Source organism: Thunnus thynnus, chromosome 8 (assembly GCF_963924715.1).
Source record: "Thunnus thynnus chromosome 8, fThuThy2.1, whole genome shotgun sequence".
Classification (NCBI taxonomy): Eukaryota; Metazoa; Chordata; class Actinopteri; order Scombriformes; family Scombridae; genus Thunnus; species Thunnus thynnus.
The window spans coordinates 19,472,347-19,489,403 of NC_089524.1; the positions used below are offsets into that span (position 1 = coordinate 19,472,347).

A 17,057-nucleotide genomic window follows, 5' to 3' on the forward strand; every position below is an offset into this window, starting at 1 on the left:
TCTAAATAACAACCAAACACATTATCAGGCAGCATTCCTTTAGAAACAATGAAAGCTTTATTTACAGTTCCAAAGGTCATTTAGTCAACAAATATAATATGTACATATTTGCAAAGTAAACAGTGTTTATTTTACAACAATCGCCTCAATTACAGTAACAGTGGGTCAGATTGGATAGACACATCGCATATATATTTACACCCATATAAGAATTGTACATGTCTTCAAGTGCACTTAGCGCACACTCACAGCACATTATTATAAATATTCATAAACATTGCAAAAGATGAAAATCTAGTCTGATGGGGTTAATTTGATAATCAAATCTTTTGTGCCTACTTTTTTTTTTTAATTCATTAGATTTATTAGGATCAAAAGACACTCTTAAAGTTAAAGTTGCTCCATCAAAGTCTGTGAAGAAAGGAGCCACTCCACTTTACACCAAACAGCTTCACACTTCAAGATTTTTTAAAATCTACAGACTACAGCAGAAGTTTGAGCTGTTTGGTCCATACATAGAAAATAATGCATAAGACCAAGTACTGCATAGTTACAAAAGGGGAAACTTAACTTCCTCCCACATACAATCAGTTCAAGAGGACAATCCTAGAGGGTTTGCAATAAAGCCTGGCAGAAAATCATGTCAACCATTATAGATTACATATGCCTACAGACCAGACATACAAGTCATACAGCATGGAGAGATTGGTATCAAATGTTCTTTTTGGTCTTTTTCTACATAATATAACTTACAGTTTGAACATATATCGTAGCAACAGTTAAAACATTGACGATAGAAAAAAAAAAAAGACTATAAGTACTCAGTTTAAGGTCACTTTAGCTCAAAACAGTCAGTGAGGATTAACAAGCTCTGTCACACATACGAGGATGAGTTCGTACACAGTTTGTTGGATCAAAGCAGCACTGACAGAGGACCAAAATAAGGCCTTGGATACAGTCCTACGTGCTCAGCCACACTAGTCCTGTGACTCGCCCTGTGCAGCTGTGAGCTGGAGACATTGTGTGTGTGTGGAGTCTCCACAAACTAGTTCCTGATACAGTGTATCAATAAAATGACTCAGCTGTGTCTATACAGACAGATACAGGAGCTGACATGGAAAAGAAGCAGGTATTACATTTAGAGTGAGTCATTTTGTTAGCAATACAAACATTTCCTCAAGCTGAGGCACAGGAAAATGAGAAGGTTTAAGAAACTTCCTCAACTACAGTATGCTTTGATACAGAAAGACCGATAAGGCGGAAACTGAAGTAATGTTAAACCGGTCAGAGGGGAGAGCAGTCATTTCAGGATCATTTAGAAAATGGTAGTTTACAGCAGTTGAAAGAGACATTCAAAGAAAAATAGGTCCAAGAGATGTTGAGACATTGAAACGGTTTGTTAGAAACTGAACTTAAAGAGGCACTTAAACCGAATATTGAGGAAAAACTACCTTTGCTGTCCAGGCTACATTCTGCCGATTTTGCCGATTACTGTGAAGCCAAATGTTTCACAGCCATGCTGGTACACGACTATATGTGTTTTGACTGAAAATTACTCAAAACGGTTCTGCTACAGCAACTTTTACCAGGACAACTGATGAAGAGACAACTACAGGTGTTTTTTCGAAGGACATAGAGAGGAAAAAGGGCTGTAAGATAAGTAAGGCTCAAATCCAGCATTTCAGTACGGTCCTAAAATGTGATTCTAAAAAATATCAAGTCAAGCCTACTGCCGTTCTTTTGTGTCCCACTTGCATACTATATATATCATTTCTGTGTTTTGAGTATGTAGTGTCTTTACGCTCAAGTGGCTTTTTGAGCATGGTGTTGATGGGACACTGTCACACAATGTGAGTAGTCGAACACACAACTACTGAGGAGCTATTGACAGTGAAAAACAATCTTAAATGGGGTGCAAAAGCTTCAGTTACAGCACAGAAAAAAAACAGTAATAAACCTCAAATCAGTGGACAAGCATTCTCCTTGCAGGCTGTATGAGATGTTTTCCAACGGTTAACATTAGTGCATACAGTAACGTATGTGTAGGCTTCATAATATTAACATATAGCACAGAAGTGGGACACAGTGATTGTGTTGACCAACTGGACAGCTGTGGCCACAATAAGTCATACAAACAGTTTCTAATTATGAACACTACAACTTTTAAATATTAAAACTGTTCCCATGTTCTTCTCTGGTTTCAATAGCATTCTTTGAAATCGCCTACATAATGTATTGCCATGTTCACATTCACATTAAAGTTTGTGCTTTTATCAATTTTTTTTTTTTTTTTTTTTTTACAATTTTACACAATGTTAAAATTATCTCTTCTCTATATTTTGACAAGATCATTTACAATTCCAAATGTTCCTTTCTCCTTTAATCAAACATTTTCACACAATAAATAATATATTTAAGAGGTTTCACACAATATCTGATCTCAGTGACGTTTCACTACAGCGCAGTCTACAGGTTTTAGATCAGTGACACATTTTTTAGTTGTTTAGAGCAATTATGAAGTCAAACCATCCATAAAATAAACATCCATACTTGGTATGGGAATGAAATTAGGGGAATGTATACAAATGCAGCATGACGATGAGTTTTTGACAGGAGACCAAACAATGGAATATTTTTGACTGGCTATGTCAGTCACCTGACCTCAGTCCAACAGAGCATGTCTTGTAGTTGCTGAGGACTGGACTGAAGGCAAAAATCCCCCAAAAAAGCAAGAAGTAAAGATGGCAGCAGCACAGCGACGGGCATCACCAGGGAAGATGAGGAGAGTCTGCTGACGTCTAGATTTCAGTCATGTTTTTAAATTTAAGGCTTACAAGTTTACAGTCCCCTAAGATTAGTGGACTATGAATAAAAAGGCTATAATTACTACACTGATATGGATGTAAACACTGAAAGCTCAACTCCATGGTTACTGTTTGATTTCAAGTCCAATGTGAATGAGTACAAAGTCAACAGAAAATGTGTCACTGTCCGAACACTTGCGGACTACACTGTATATTTTCTATCTGCTACTTTATTACAATTTTTGAACCCATATATATATTTACTTTAAGATTCAATACAAAATATAACAACCTACTTTTGTTCCAAGTGGATTTTATATAACAGTACACTATGGAACAATAAACTTAGCAGCACTGATGGACTAAATGCTAACCAAATGGCACAGTCCATCCTATCAAAACATCTACTCATTCTCCAACTGGCAATTACAAAAGGACCAGTGCAGGAGGTGAGAACTGAGACTAGATGGTGTTACGGTTTAAGAAGGCTGGATTGCTCAAGAGGCGTTTTGTGTGTAAAACAAATTACAAAAACTATTAGCTGAAGCAAAATCAGCAAATCAAAGTCACAGAAATAAGTAGGAGTTGTTTAGCTGAGAGGTAATGCTGGAACTGAAGGCATCTGAGGGTTGCTGTTGGCACATCAGCTGGTGGAAGACCGAGCGGTGGTGGGTTGGCTGGAATTTACTGGGGAGGAAAATACTGGGATTGAGCTAGAGGTTGTAGTTTAAAACCAAAGCAGGAAAGCTGTCAGGAGAGGGTGCCTCTTTTGGCTCTCTTCTCAGAGATTAGACTCAGAACGTTTGCGGTGTCCTTCAGCAAAGCATCAAAGATGCTGTCTGCCAGCTGCATCTTGACAAACAGCTCGTCCTCATCGTAGTTGACCCACTGGGCCTCCTCCTCATGGAGTTCTTGTACCTGAGAGACAAACAGTGTCAGCTACTGATGCCCAGTGACTAACATCAGCTGTTCATATTACAGTGAATGAAGTGGAAACATTTCATGACTGAAAGATGAAATTTCAATTAAAAATCCATCCTGTTATTCTGACATTAAGTAAAAATTTCAGCTCAAATTAGCTCAGAAAAATTGTATGAAGTCTGCACAACACTGTTTTTGCACATACACGTGGAGAAATATTGGACTTGGTGGAGTGATTCTATTACACAGTATAATGCACAGTTTTTTTTAGTCATTAAGTTCTCCTTCACATAAACTGTGAAATCATTAAAGACTTTAATCCTTCATTAAAATGCCTCAACCTTAACACTTCAAATATAAACATTTTATAGAACAGCTGTTGCCATCTAGTGGAAATAAAATCCCTGGTTCTGATATTATCCAAAAGGAAAAGTCAAATAAAGTCACACAAAGCTTTCAAGTTTACACAAAGAAGCACAAATACAATTAGTTGTTTTTTTTTAACTTGTGAGATTCATTGAAACAACACAACAGCGATTTTGTGAGATGAAAAGTAACAACTGGCTTACAAATACCTTCCCTCAAGTATATTAGTTCAGTTATGATGACTTACTGGTGTAAACTGCTGCTCTTGTACAAAAAACCCCAAAAGAAAACATTTAATTCCTGCACTTACCAGTATGTGATCGACTCTGTCCCTTTTCTTTCTGCCAAATTTGAGCATCTTCTGCCAGTCGGTCTTCTGATTGTGATCTTTTGTTAGACCGTACATTTTCAGTACTTCTGCTGAGATGAATTCCTGGTCAACGATGTAAAAAAAAAAAACAACCAAAAACATCATATCATCACACGTGTAAAAGGCATGACACCACATTTGAGTTTATGTGACTGTAAAGAACTTTATGACTGGCATCCATTTTGCAAATTTACTGATAACGAGGGAGAGGTTTTAACAGGCACAAATTATGAAGTCTGTTTACACTTCCAGTCACTTTAGCAGATAAGAAACTGACCAATGAAGGTCCTTCTGTATTCTAAAAATCTAGCTGACCTTTGGTATGGCAATGACATTTTTAGATTAAAATAGAACTAGTACTACTAGTAGTAAGGGTGTGAGGCAGAAAGTTTCTTGTTATTGTTGGTGATTCTCCTGTAGTACTGTACCTGGATTTTGGTGATGTCTCCTGGTGTCTTCACTCTGTGGAAAAAGGAGGACTTGGCACGTCGTGGTTTGACCCACTGAGGCTGATCAGCATTGGGGTCTTCAGCATAGATATCCTGAAGGATCTCCCATGTAAGGTCATACACAGCCTGGGGAGTGACAGAACAGTGAGATACGGGGGCTTAATTATATTAAAATAGAATAAATGGAAAGTCATTTTAAATTAACATTAATGGACAGCTTAAAGCTGCAGTAGAGAGGCTGACAAAGTACTGTACATTCAACGACACTAATCTGATGTTAGGTGAATATAAATGTCAGCATTATTTACAGCAGAGCTGGTACTTGCATTCAAAGCAAAGCATCTGACCAATTGAGGCAAACTCTGGAGCAGGAGGAGGAGAAGTTTCTCAGTAACATGTGTACAGTACTCGTGAGTCAAAGGCAACTGAAACAACAACTACGTAGTCTTGAAAAAATTTAGATGCTCATCCACAAGGCATCTGCTGAATAATGGAAAATCGGTTGGCTTTTAACCTCAGTGGACCCAATCCACAGATGGAGTGCTGTTTTTAAGACTACGCTGCAAGTCCAGTTGCAATTGGTTTAGAACTACTGAAGCACGGCAGTTGTGTTCTGATTTCTATGGCAGGGGGACGAAGAGGAAGCCAGTCATGCTTGTCTTCCTGATCAGATTGTGGTGTTAGAATAGACGTGTTCAATTTTTCATTGGGATGTCTGTATGATTGTTACATAGCTTTGTTTTGCAAGTTCTTGTGTTCACCTTTCTGTAGCTGCGAATGCAGAGGCCCTCCTGGTCCTGGCTGCTGGCCTCTTTACCCAAATACTCTTGTGAAGGTTTGGGGTAGGACAGTTTTGCAAGTGTTGGTGTTCCCTCCTTCCCCAAGCCACAGCTGTCCCAGATCTCCTGAGTGGCAGCATGGACCATCTTTTCTACCTCTGTGGCTGAGTGGGGCACCACCATGGCAGGCTGCTCTGGTAGTTTAGGAGGCATGGGAAGAGGAAGCTCAGGTCTAGGTGGAGTCTTTGCCTGCTGTTCCCCACCTGATGATGAGATGAGCCCTCCAAGGGCTGCTCCTCCCAACTTTGCCTCTTCCTCTTCCTCTCTCTGTTTCTGTTTGAGCCTCTGCTGTTCCCTGCGAGAGCTGAGACCAAAGTCCTCATCGAACCAGTCTTGATCGTCACCCAGCTCATCTAGCAGTTCACGGCTCAGCTCCAGCTCCGCTAGCCGCTTGGCAAGCTCTTCTTGACCGCTGGCCCCCAACACAGGACTCTCCTGTTGTGAAAGAAACACAGGAAAAAGTCAATTTTGTTTTTTCGTCAAATATTAAATTTTAACCTTCCATAAATATGAATATATGACAGTAAATCCCATTATAATTATGGCTTTACACTTTTGATCTATTGTTTAAGAGTATTCTTTCTTACTGATGTTTCTGACACAAAAGGTTTTCATCAGAGAGCACTGAATTCAATAGTCTGTCAACATAACATTGGACTTTGGCTGAACACAACCCAAAAGCAAGGGTTCTCCAGGTCAAATCAACAAGTACTGTTAGTCAATAGCTTGATAATGTCACAAAGAAAATTCCACAGTTCAATGAAACACAGCATTACTTCATTTCAAAAGTTTTTGCTGACTGATAATGACAGTTCTATTTATATAATATTATGAAATCTGTGAAGATAAAACATTGCCATTTAAATTTTAGCAAAATGTTTTTAAAAAAGCAGAAATATAGACTCACTGGTCGGTTACACAGCTCTGGAGAAGAAAGTTCCTCTTTTTCCGTAGGCAGAAAGAAAGGCAGACCATCTTTTTGTTCCACTGAAGAGATCCATTCTTCTTCAACATTTTCAAAGAGGTCTCCATTTATCTGGTTGGCAGCTTCTATCTTCTGCTCTTTAGCCTTTTTAATCTGAGCAAACTGCTTCACTGTGTCTTTCACAAAGTTGTTGAGGAACTGGTCTGCAAATGTGTCCAGTATAACTCTTTCTTTCTGCTCTGGCTTATCATCCCTGATATCTGTGGAAGTGGGAGTTAACTGGTGGTTGGAGTCTACATCTTCACTCTCAACAAAGGCAATAATCTCCTTCTGACTCTGCTTCCCGAGGCCAATCCTGTCCATGTCAGAGATGAGGAGAGTGGTTGGTACATCTTCAAAATCCAAGATTATGTCCCTGCTCTTTCCATTAGCAATGGGAGGCTTTGATTCTTTGTGATGCTGTGAATTGAGGTGGGATACGCCTTTCGATGTGTGGTGCTGATATGGAGCATCGGACTCATCTGTAACCTTTTTGTCTCCAGACCCAAAGTCCTTGTGAGAAGTTTGTCCATTTTTATTCTCCAAATTTCCTTGTTTTGAGGATTTGTCCTCATCTGTTTTACGTTTATCTCCACCTTTATCTGACAGATCATCAAAGAATGAGTCCTCGTCCTCTGTGGTGTCTGTGTAGATCTCAAATTTGTCTGGCAGGTGTGTAATCTTGTCTGGGGGAGCAAAGATACCATGGCACTCATCACACTCAAAGTAAATCACCCCATCGTAAGTGCCATTGTTGCTGCCTTCAGACTTATCCAATTCCACACCGGCCCAGAAGCCATTGGCAAAACTGGTAGGACCTTTAAATCTCAGAGTGCCGGGTTGAACACCGCCGACGAGCACTCGGTCTCCAATGTTAAAACTTAGCATTTCATCTACAACAGGAGAGAGGGGGGTCTGCAAAGCAGAGATGGGGGGTGAGTGGCTGGAATTAAAACTCTTGCTGTCATGCTTTAAGTCTTCTGTCTGCTTATGAAGATCTAGCAGTTTTCCAGATTGATGGCTAGCACCACTAGTCCCCGAATGGTGACTCAGTTCTTCAGCTATTTCCTCCTCTACCTCCTCGTCTTGGCTGTCAAACAGCGTGGCCCTGCTAGGGGAGTCCTTTATTGAACCCTTGATTTCAGTAGGAGAAACTGACATCGGAGAAGTGGGCTTGGAACTATGACGCTCCTCCCTAGGCGATGAATCCACTGATGACTCAAAGTCATCATGATATCCATCTGCCAAGGGAGAAGAGGCCTCGACATCCTTTATGGGTGCTACCTCCTTTGATGAGAAGGCATCTGAGTAAGGGGAACGGGAATGGTCACTGAATGAGGGGCTGACACTACGATGTTGTGAGGTTTTGAGATCCAATGCAGCTGAATGTGACTTGCTAGAGGCAATTATAGATTTTACAGCTTCCACTGATTCAGATGATTCCCTCATCTTTATTTGTTTTTCTTGTTCTAGGCTAAGAGATGGATGTTCTTTACTTATGGACGGGGAGTCATGGTTAGATGTAGACAGATTGTCCTGGGAGTCAAGTCGGTCTTCCTCTTCTAGTTTGAGAAGACGTTCAGAATGTTGATCCTCCAACCTGTCGCTGACTTCTACCTCCAGCTCTTCCTGAATGTCAGATCTTTGATCAGACACAAGGTTCTCATCCGCAGACTCTATTATCTGTGCCTGAGCTTCCTTAGAGGAAGGTCTTAAAAGACTCTCTGTGGACTGATGGCTCCTCAGTGCTGAGGTCAGACCCTCTGGGCTGCCATGTACTGGGGTTGGAGTGACCGTTGGTAGGTCTTCTTCAGACAGTTCTTCAGGCACTGAGGTGGATCTACTATAATCTGGTTGAGGAAGGGCATCTGTCACAATAGGAGAGGATAATAATATTATTTATCAAATCCATGTGTTGTCATAAAACACCTACATAAATAAATACTGTACAAACTGTATGTATTAGTTATGATGAGAATTAATTACTCACTGTGGTCTAATGAAGCATCAATTTGTACCCTTTCAGAGTCAGAGATTTTGCTGGTTTCGGACCTGTGAAAGACAGATTTGCTTTTAATTGAATATCAGTCTGATCTAATCCATATTATGGTATAAGATATATTAGCCCCAGAGCATCATGTTTGCAGCTGTTTTTGGTACCTGTGAGCATGCAGTTTAATACTGGGCTGTTCCGCGACTGAGGTGGAATCTTTGACCTGGGACTTGGTATCAGGTGTTGAGTCTGGTTCCTTGTTCAGTTCTGCCTTTGTTTTCTCAATGAAGTTGTTATAGTTCTAAAAAGAAACAGGAAGAATAACATTTAAGATATGTGTAAATCATCTTATACATGTATAAATGCATACACAGACACACACACACACACACACACACAACGTACCACCTGGAAGCCCACACACTTACCTCCAGCTGTTTCAGTAGGCTAGCCTCCTGTGCCTTCAGGCGCTCCTTGTTCCTCTTCTTCTGCTCTTTCTTGAGCTGGTAGGCCATAGACTTTCGTTTTCTGAGTTCTTCCTTCAGGGCTGTGATACGACTCTCTATGTCACTCTGGTCTGAAATGGGTTCTGAAAGTACATTTAGATAATAAATCACAGTTAGAATGTGAAACTAGTGCCAGACCTCTGTGATTAGCAAAGGGTAATCCAACTTTGTGCCCACTCGAACTCAAACCCAATTCTTTGGGGATTAGTGTATATTTTCTTTACTAAGAATGTGTAAAGTTCACTTTCATGCACATTGCTTTGGTTTTTGCACAATGAACAAACACTAGTATTACAAAGATTAGAATTACAGAAAGAAATGACAAAATTGTAATAAACTATTGGGTTGTATGCAAAGGTTTGAACAGTGGCTTGAAAATGAATAAACCAGTCAGCTTCAGCACTGGGGCAGCAAAACTGTCTTTGCTTGAGTGGTAACTAAGTGCAATGCAAAGTGTTCTCTCCTATCACACAGTGAAGCGGGTTAGGTATCAGGGAAGTGCTTGCATAATGTGTTCCCGGCAGCATCACATTATGCCTGTCTACACCGTGCCAGCTCTACAGCTGCATTATGTTCACTCTCTCTGCTTGCCCCCCTTCCATCTTCTCTGAGGAACTATCAGGAACTATTAAAAAATGTTACATATTCAGTGTCTGTGTGTGTGTGAGCGTGAGTGTGTGAATTAGCGTTTTGGGAAACTCACCAGTCTGAGTGGCCACGGGGGTGTCAGTGGGCTGAATTCGGGTCTGGTTGGGGGTCCGGGAAGACGAGCGAAGCTGCATCTTCGTTTTGCTGCTGCCATCCGAAGGAGAGGGAGCAGGGCTGTGGCTGACTTTGAATGGAGAAGACTGGAGAGACAAAACAGTAGGAGGAGGAGGAGGAGGAAAAAAGAATATTACTTCTAAGAGGACAACACTTCCTAATGGGTTGATCATAGAGGTATGCTTGGATTGATACATGTAACAAATGCACAGTTATCCCCTTGCTTTTCCCTCACACAATATGAAGAACAGCAGTAAATAATTTGTTCTCTCTACTTTTCACATTCAAACCAGCAAAGTTGCGTGTCTTTTCATAGCTCAGTGGCTACAAATTCCCTCAAAAGTGACAGAATCCGCAAGATTTGAGAAGAGAGAGATGAGTCTAGACACTGAAATACAAAAAAACCCAAAACAAAACAAAACAAAAAAATCACATTTACCACCACATTGGGTGAAGCTGAAGTGAAGTCCTGAGAGTAATTTGCAGGGCTGCTCTGGATGGAGCCCAAAGGTGTTTCAGGGACTGATGCAGGCTGTGCTGAGGATGGGCTTCTTGATTGCTGGGACAGCTGTCCCTCTGTGTGTATACTGGACTCAGGTGTCACTGAGGAACAGTCGCCCTCACTCACATATTCTGAAAATAAAACATCAAGTCATCTTTATATGTTTTGATTGATTTTGATTCCAAAACCATAATATGTACATTTCATTAAAAAAAACAAAAACATTTTGTACTTATTTTGACTTCAAACCTCATAAACAGCCAGTCATTTATTTGAAACTGAAAGAATTCTGTAGCTTCACCTTTCTCACTGTCAGTTCTTGGCTCTGAGCTTCGGTGGTGACTGGTACTGGCGCTAATGTCAGAGATCTCCTTTTTCTGACTCTCTGACATGGCATGATCCTTATCCCAGACAGCCAGGGCTTCCTTTTCAATCCTGCGGACCTCTGCCTCTTCTTGGTCAAGCCGTTGTTTCCACTGCAGCAGCTCCTCAGCATGGTGACGCCTCTGCATCAGCTGCTGCTCCCGCTTTGTCAGGAACCTAGGGAGGAGGATGGTAAGAATGCAAGGAAAGAGGAAGGTATGGAGGAAGAGATTGAGAAAGGACAGTGAGGAGAAAGGTGAAGAAATTAAGATAAGGGTAATGAAAGGAAGAAGATGGGTGGTGGTGGTGGTGGTGGTGAGAGATCAGAAAGGTAGACAGTGATGAGGGAGAGAAGAGAGAAGATGTTTAGCATAAGGAATGGTTAAACATGACCTCGCAGAAGCAAGCAGACCCAAATCACCTGGACATCCAGTTTTCACAGCAAACTCACCTCAAACTTCTGTCCAACACACACATATGCACCCGGCCATGCTTTACTTATTCGTTTCCCTAGATTAATTATCCAAATATAGTGTACAAGCACCCATCAAATTAAAAAGGTGATGAAATGTCAGTCATGACAGAAGTACAGCAGGAAAACAACAGTGAAAATGTCAGATTCATGCAACAGACTGAGACCCAGAGGTTGAATGTTGATTGGGTGCAGTCACACACACAAACATATGTAGCAGTTTCAAGAGATAGAAAAAAAATCAGGCCCTTAAAGCAAAGACATTTAATCTTCTATAAATGTCTTTTTAGTATGACCTCTTGCATTTACTGTAAATCCGCATCCAACGAGGATAAGGAGACTAAAACGTAAGGTCACAGTTGTTTTGCCAACCCAACAGAATTTGTCATTTTAAAATCCAGGCAATGTTCAATACCTACTTTGGGTTACTATTACATACAGTAAGAGTCAAAAGTTTGGACACATTCTCTCATTCACTTTAATGAGAGGGTGCTTCCAAACTTTGAATGGTACTGTAGATATCCCTGCTCCAGATGCATATCAAAATAAAGTGCAGTCAGGTAGAGCTGTTGCATAATGTGGTCTCCCACAGCTATGGGTGCCATTACAGTGCAGTATTATTTAGCCTTGATCTAATTTAGAGGCCTTTCTCTTGACCTAATGTATACTGATGACAGATCAGATACTGAAGAACCAGGCTGAGGGATTCTTTTAGTGCCTTCCCAAACTCCATTACAGCCAATGGCCATCTGTACTTATTATCCCATCCTATACAACAGTTACCTAATAAAGAGGGCTAGTTAAGATTTACTGAGCTCATTAAAGAGATAGGCCACTCTATCTCTGCTCTGATCTCTGTAAAAGAAACCAAGTATTTTTTTTTAATGTCATAGTGTGGTTTCATCTCAAAACATTTTGTATCAATGATAGGGCTGGAGCTGAGCAGCCACAGTATGAAGATGACATTGAAGACAGATGCACTGCAACTTAATCATTCATTCCAAAAGGCAAGGAAGAAAGAGGGGGAAGAGTCACGAATTAAACACCACGGAAATTAGTGAAATCTCAGCATTGAGTGCGAGATTCTCATCCAACAAGGAAGGCTCTTATTAAAATAAACATAACCTTTGACCTTCACAAAACAGAGTCTGTTTCACCTCCAGTTTTCTCAATGTGACCACTTCCTTTCCTTGTCTGAAAAGTGTACACAACCAGTGTACTTTAATGTATACACTTGTGGCACAAACATTAAAAAAATAACACAAAAACAAATTTTAAAAGTGATTATGTCAAAAGGTTAGCTTATTTCAGCAAGGCAGCTTTCCTTGGGCACTCTCAAGCTTTCACTCAAACTCCTCCCCCCACAAATTCCATCCTGCAAATGAAAAACCTTAAAACCTGACGGAAAACCCAAACAAACCAACAAATCCTAACACTCATCATTCACCGTCCCACCCCTACAAAGTCCCAGTGCCAGTGGATGAGCACAAGCATGTTCGATGGGGTGGGGGGGAGGGTGAGGCGGGGCAGGGCAGGACAGGGCTAGGTGCGATGGGGAAGAGGTAGAGAGCACTGTACAGTACCTGACCAACTGGTTGTAGATAAAGAGCTGGAATTTAGGGTGAAGGTTGGGAAGACAGACACTGAGGGAGGCCCAGTGGTGGGCCGTGAACACAGAGAAGAAGTAGTGGACAGGAGAACAATGTCTACAACACACAAACACGTAACAAACAAAGTCAAAAAGGATCACAGACGTCACACACAACGTGAGGGAAAAAACATTAAAGACACAGGGGGAGAAAACAAGTAGAGAGAAAGGGAGAGAGAAGAGCGATATGAGCAAATGTCTGTCAGGTTTCTGTTAGAAAATGGTTACTTTTAAATGACTATGTTTTGGGACATGCATTATAACAGTCCCTTAATTAGCATTTAAACTAGCATGTGGGCATGGAATGGAGCTAGCATGGGGATTGGATGGGGATATGATCACCGCCAAGCCTGCTTATGGAGAGGGTTAAATGGCAGATTTGTTATTAGGTGATTCATAAAAGATGACAGTTATGACAAAAAGTGATTAGATCTTTGTTAGTGTCATGTCAAGCTGAATATACAATACATAATAACTTTGGCTATGATCAACAGCAGGACAGTGGTAATAGAGAATGACAGAGGGAAGAGACAGTTGATAGTTAAAAAGGATCATAGCAAGCAAGCAAGCCAATAAATGCATGATCAGACACAAATATGTGAACACTTTTATGTTTTACTTACGTCTTTTTAATCTTTTTATTTTGCAATGATCTAAACTTAATTGTGGTGATTTTAAAATTCCTTATCTATTAAATTAAACTGGCAAATTAACTGGTTGTTAATTGTGTAGTTAGTGTAAATTCAAACAAATCTAGGCCTAAAAATTGCTGAAGTGCTACCATGAAAGACTGGCCTGTGATTAATGATCAAGATATAAATCCTAAACCCCAGAACAATTAACCCACTTGTTGGAGCCAACCGGTCATGAGAGGCTCTATAATCACCTGATCAAAGCTGTTTGCCAATCTAAAACCTTTGAACTCTCAGGACTTACAGGAACTCCAAGCACATGTCAACAAGAGGAAGTGGAAGTAATAAAAATAATAGAAAACACAACCTGTGTTTGTCTTATCTGCAACTGAAAGTTGCAGTATTAAGATTATCTTCACATCCACACACTCACAGCACTTTAGACAGCAAGAGAAAGATGGCATGCACCGATATCACTGTTAGTTTTATTAGGCTAGTTGTTAGTTAAGTTAAAGTTCCTATGTATAGAATTAGAAAATGTCTGTTTTTTGTGAATTGTGTCTGTAGAATGAATGAGAAAAAAGTGTTAACTGTGCAACAGTGTTATGCAAAAAAATAGTAACAATGAACAAATCGAAGCACATACTATGTGTTTAATGACTCAGATTGTAATCAAGGGCCAAAAACAAAACAAAAAACAAAGAGACAAACAAAAAAGTAAAAAAAAAGCAAAAAGCACAAAAGAATCAAATCCAAATGGAAAGGCCACAGCAAGCACTGTTAAAAATGCAGATAAGGAAGCATGACTTCTGATATGTTACTTGGAAAAACTGTCAATAAGCCGAGAGAATCGTGTTAATATATTAAGAATTATTTAAAATTTTTACTTTTCATCCATGTGAGAGCGCATCTTCTTGAGCTTCTGCATGATGCTGCTCGTCTCACTTCCAGAGATGGAGAGCGAGGGAGAGGGGCTGCGGACATCATCAGAATGCCTCATGTTGGAGGACGCTGCCTCTGACACAGGGGTCTCTGACACTGGAGTCTCCTGGAGGATGGATGAAAGGATACATGCAGACAGGCAAATAATTAGTAAAGCCAATAAAAACAAAAGCCTATAGATGTAAAAGGGAACATGCTCTACAATTATGTGCAAGTTTTCTTTCTTTATACTGGGCTGAAACTGCTTAAAATCTATCTGTAGTCAAGGTTGTGCTACTTACAGATGGCACTTCACCCCCAGCACATTTGAGACGCTCCTTCAGCCTCAGTGTAGAATTTCTCATCCGCTCAATCTCCTCCTGCTGCTTTAGTAACAGCTGCCTTTCTTTCCTCGCTGCTTTGTTGGCCTCCTGAAGCCGCTTGATCTCAGCCTGAAAGACAAGTAAAAAATATAAGTGCACAATAATGGGATTACTAGTTCCAAATACCAGTGTGGTGGTGTAACATTAGTACTTCATCAACATGCAAGAAGCTCAACTGTCACTTAATGACATTATGTTTCTATCTCCAAGTACCTGTTCCTGCTGTAGTTTCATCAGAAGGCCCCTCTGCTTTTTCCTGAGAGGTGGCATTTTGTCATCCTCCCCCTTGTCCCTCAGCCTCTTTTTCTGGTGTTCGAGCCAAGCAAGCTCGGTCCTGGTCTTCTCTTTGAGAGCTTTCTGGCGGAGATGCAGCAGAGAGCTCTGATGCTGTAGTCTCACCTCCTCATCCTTCATGTATTGACGCACCATGTCCATGGTGAACTGGGAAAAGCTGTCCTGTCCACCAGAGAAGGTAATGTTCGCATCCTAAGATTGCGGGAGAACATGGGAAAAAAGGCAGAGGTTAAATTTGGGTTATGGAAAAGATCCACGGCAAGCAATAAGTTAAAGGGAAAGAGCATTAAAGAGGGACACAACTACATGCACAATGAGGAACATCCAGGCAAAAAATAGTCGCACATTTGAGAGGATAAATGGTATGACTATAATACATTTGTATGACTGTACTGCCCTCTCACCTTTAAGATACTGTGTGCCCCAGGAACCAACGTCGTGTTGTGATTGGTACCGTCGTCCTCTGATTCCTCATGGTGGCGGGGCTTCTTCTCCAAAGTCCCACGGCGGTGCGCCTCAGACGGCAGCAGAGAGCGGAAGGAGCGCTCTTCTATCTCATCTTCCGTCATGGACTCATCAAACTTGAGAGAGTACTCTGTGGCCACTGATGTACTGTCTCCTGGAGAGCCAGAAATAGGACAAGCTCAGTGCATACTGTAAACTTGGCAAAGTGGTTAGGTGCCATATGTCAGCCATTGATTGCTGCATGAATACAAGGGAAATATTTTACAAATGAAAAAAAAAAGCATGTAAACTTTTAAACTAAGAGGTCTGCATGCCAGCAGGTACCTTTCTCATCCACTACAGAAAGGATGCTGTCACTGCAGAGGGAGTCATTAGCTGCTGTGGGAACTTCTTCCTCGATGGAACTGTTGCCGGGTTCCCTCTCCGTCCTCCTCCATTTGTGCTCCGCCGCCTCTTTTTTCATCCGCTCCCTATGGTCTGAGGACACATGCGATGTGCTATGGTGGCTGCTAGAGTCTGCTCCACTGAAGAAAGGGGAAAAAGACAGATTTAGTGTCTTATCTCTTTCTCTTCCACAAATCCACTAGAAAACAGTTAAACTTGTGCTATGTGAGAGGCCTGGCTAATACCTGATGGTGGGTCTTCTGAAGGATAGAGAGTCAGAGTGACTGAGGCTGTTCAGCGAAGACAGCGGTTCCTCTGGCCTGATCCTTCTGCTTGACCCCTGACTCTGGAAGCTGAGAGTAAAGCAGAAGGGATTTATTATACATTTAGAAGAGATACTAATCTAAAGCATATAAATTGTGTGTCTGATGGATTATGACACTAAGTGATAACACAAGAGAGGTCTAGAGATGTTAAACTCAGATTTTTCAAACTTTAGTTTACCTGTCAGAATCAGATTTGTCCTGTTGCTCCTCTGTATAGAAGCTCTGCTCTTCTCCCCGCTGGTGCTGGTTCAACGTGGAGGAATCAGTGGCAACAGGAGGGACAGTCAAAGCTCCTGCGATCTGCAACTGCGCCAATTCTGTCATCTGACAGACAAGAACACAATATACAGCTCAAATATCTGATTTGATGAATCTTACACTGGATATTATGTATTCTTCCTCTGCATTTTATTGTCATTTCTTTACTGTAACCCAAAAATTAATCCGTTTTTGTTACAAAATGAAGACAAAGGCTGTTTTCCAGGCAGAGGGAGCGTCAGTGATTGCTAACCTCTTTGATGTGGCGGGCAGCATCGGCTGTGTACCGTGCTGCCTCAGCTTGTTGACTCATCATCTTTGTAGTTGCATCCTGGAGGCCCTCCAAAGTCTGTTTTTGAGTCGTCGCCAAGCTTTCCTGCAGTTCAATATGAGCCTGGACAAAAGCATACATACACATCATGCACAGAAAAATAG

General features: G+C 41.0%; 1 protein-coding gene across 2 annotated transcripts in view; it reads right to left on the reverse strand.

Moving 5' to 3' along the window:
- Positions 1-34: 34 nt before the first annotated feature.
- cep350 (centrosomal protein 350) overlaps positions 35-17,057 on the reverse strand; it is a 35,137-nt gene continuing 18,114 nt past the window's right edge. The window contains exons 19-38 of one of the 2 annotated variants that reach the window (XM_067596987.1): positions 16,876-17,016; positions 16,543-16,688; positions 16,284-16,391; positions 15,979-16,178; positions 15,594-15,808; positions 15,109-15,381; positions 14,815-14,964; positions 14,479-14,639; positions 12,895-13,017; positions 10,778-11,016; positions 10,414-10,607; positions 9,916-10,060; positions 9,135-9,295; positions 8,874-9,007; positions 8,704-8,765; positions 6,657-8,581; positions 5,672-6,184; positions 4,890-5,036; positions 4,402-4,524; positions 35-3,722 (exon numbers count right to left, since the gene is read on the reverse strand). In XM_067596987.1, the coding sequence (XP_067453088.1) occupies positions 3,555-3,722; positions 4,402-4,524; positions 4,890-5,036; positions 5,672-6,184; positions 6,657-8,581; positions 8,704-8,765; positions 8,874-9,007; positions 9,135-9,295; positions 9,916-10,060; positions 10,414-10,607; positions 10,778-11,016; positions 12,895-13,017; positions 14,479-14,639; positions 14,815-14,964; positions 15,109-15,381; positions 15,594-15,808; positions 15,979-16,178; positions 16,284-16,391; positions 16,543-16,688; positions 16,876-17,016 (5,328 nt within the window). In that variant the 3' untranslated portion in view covers positions 35-3,554. The remainder of the gene's footprint in view (positions 3,723-4,401; positions 4,525-4,889; positions 5,037-5,671; positions 6,185-6,656; positions 8,582-8,703; positions 8,766-8,873; positions 9,008-9,134; positions 9,296-9,915; positions 10,061-10,413; positions 10,608-10,777; positions 11,017-12,894; positions 13,018-14,478; positions 14,640-14,814; positions 14,965-15,108; positions 15,382-15,593; positions 15,809-15,978; positions 16,179-16,283; positions 16,392-16,542; positions 16,689-16,875; positions 17,017-17,057) is intronic. The other variant, XM_067596988.1, reaches the window with a different exon arrangement.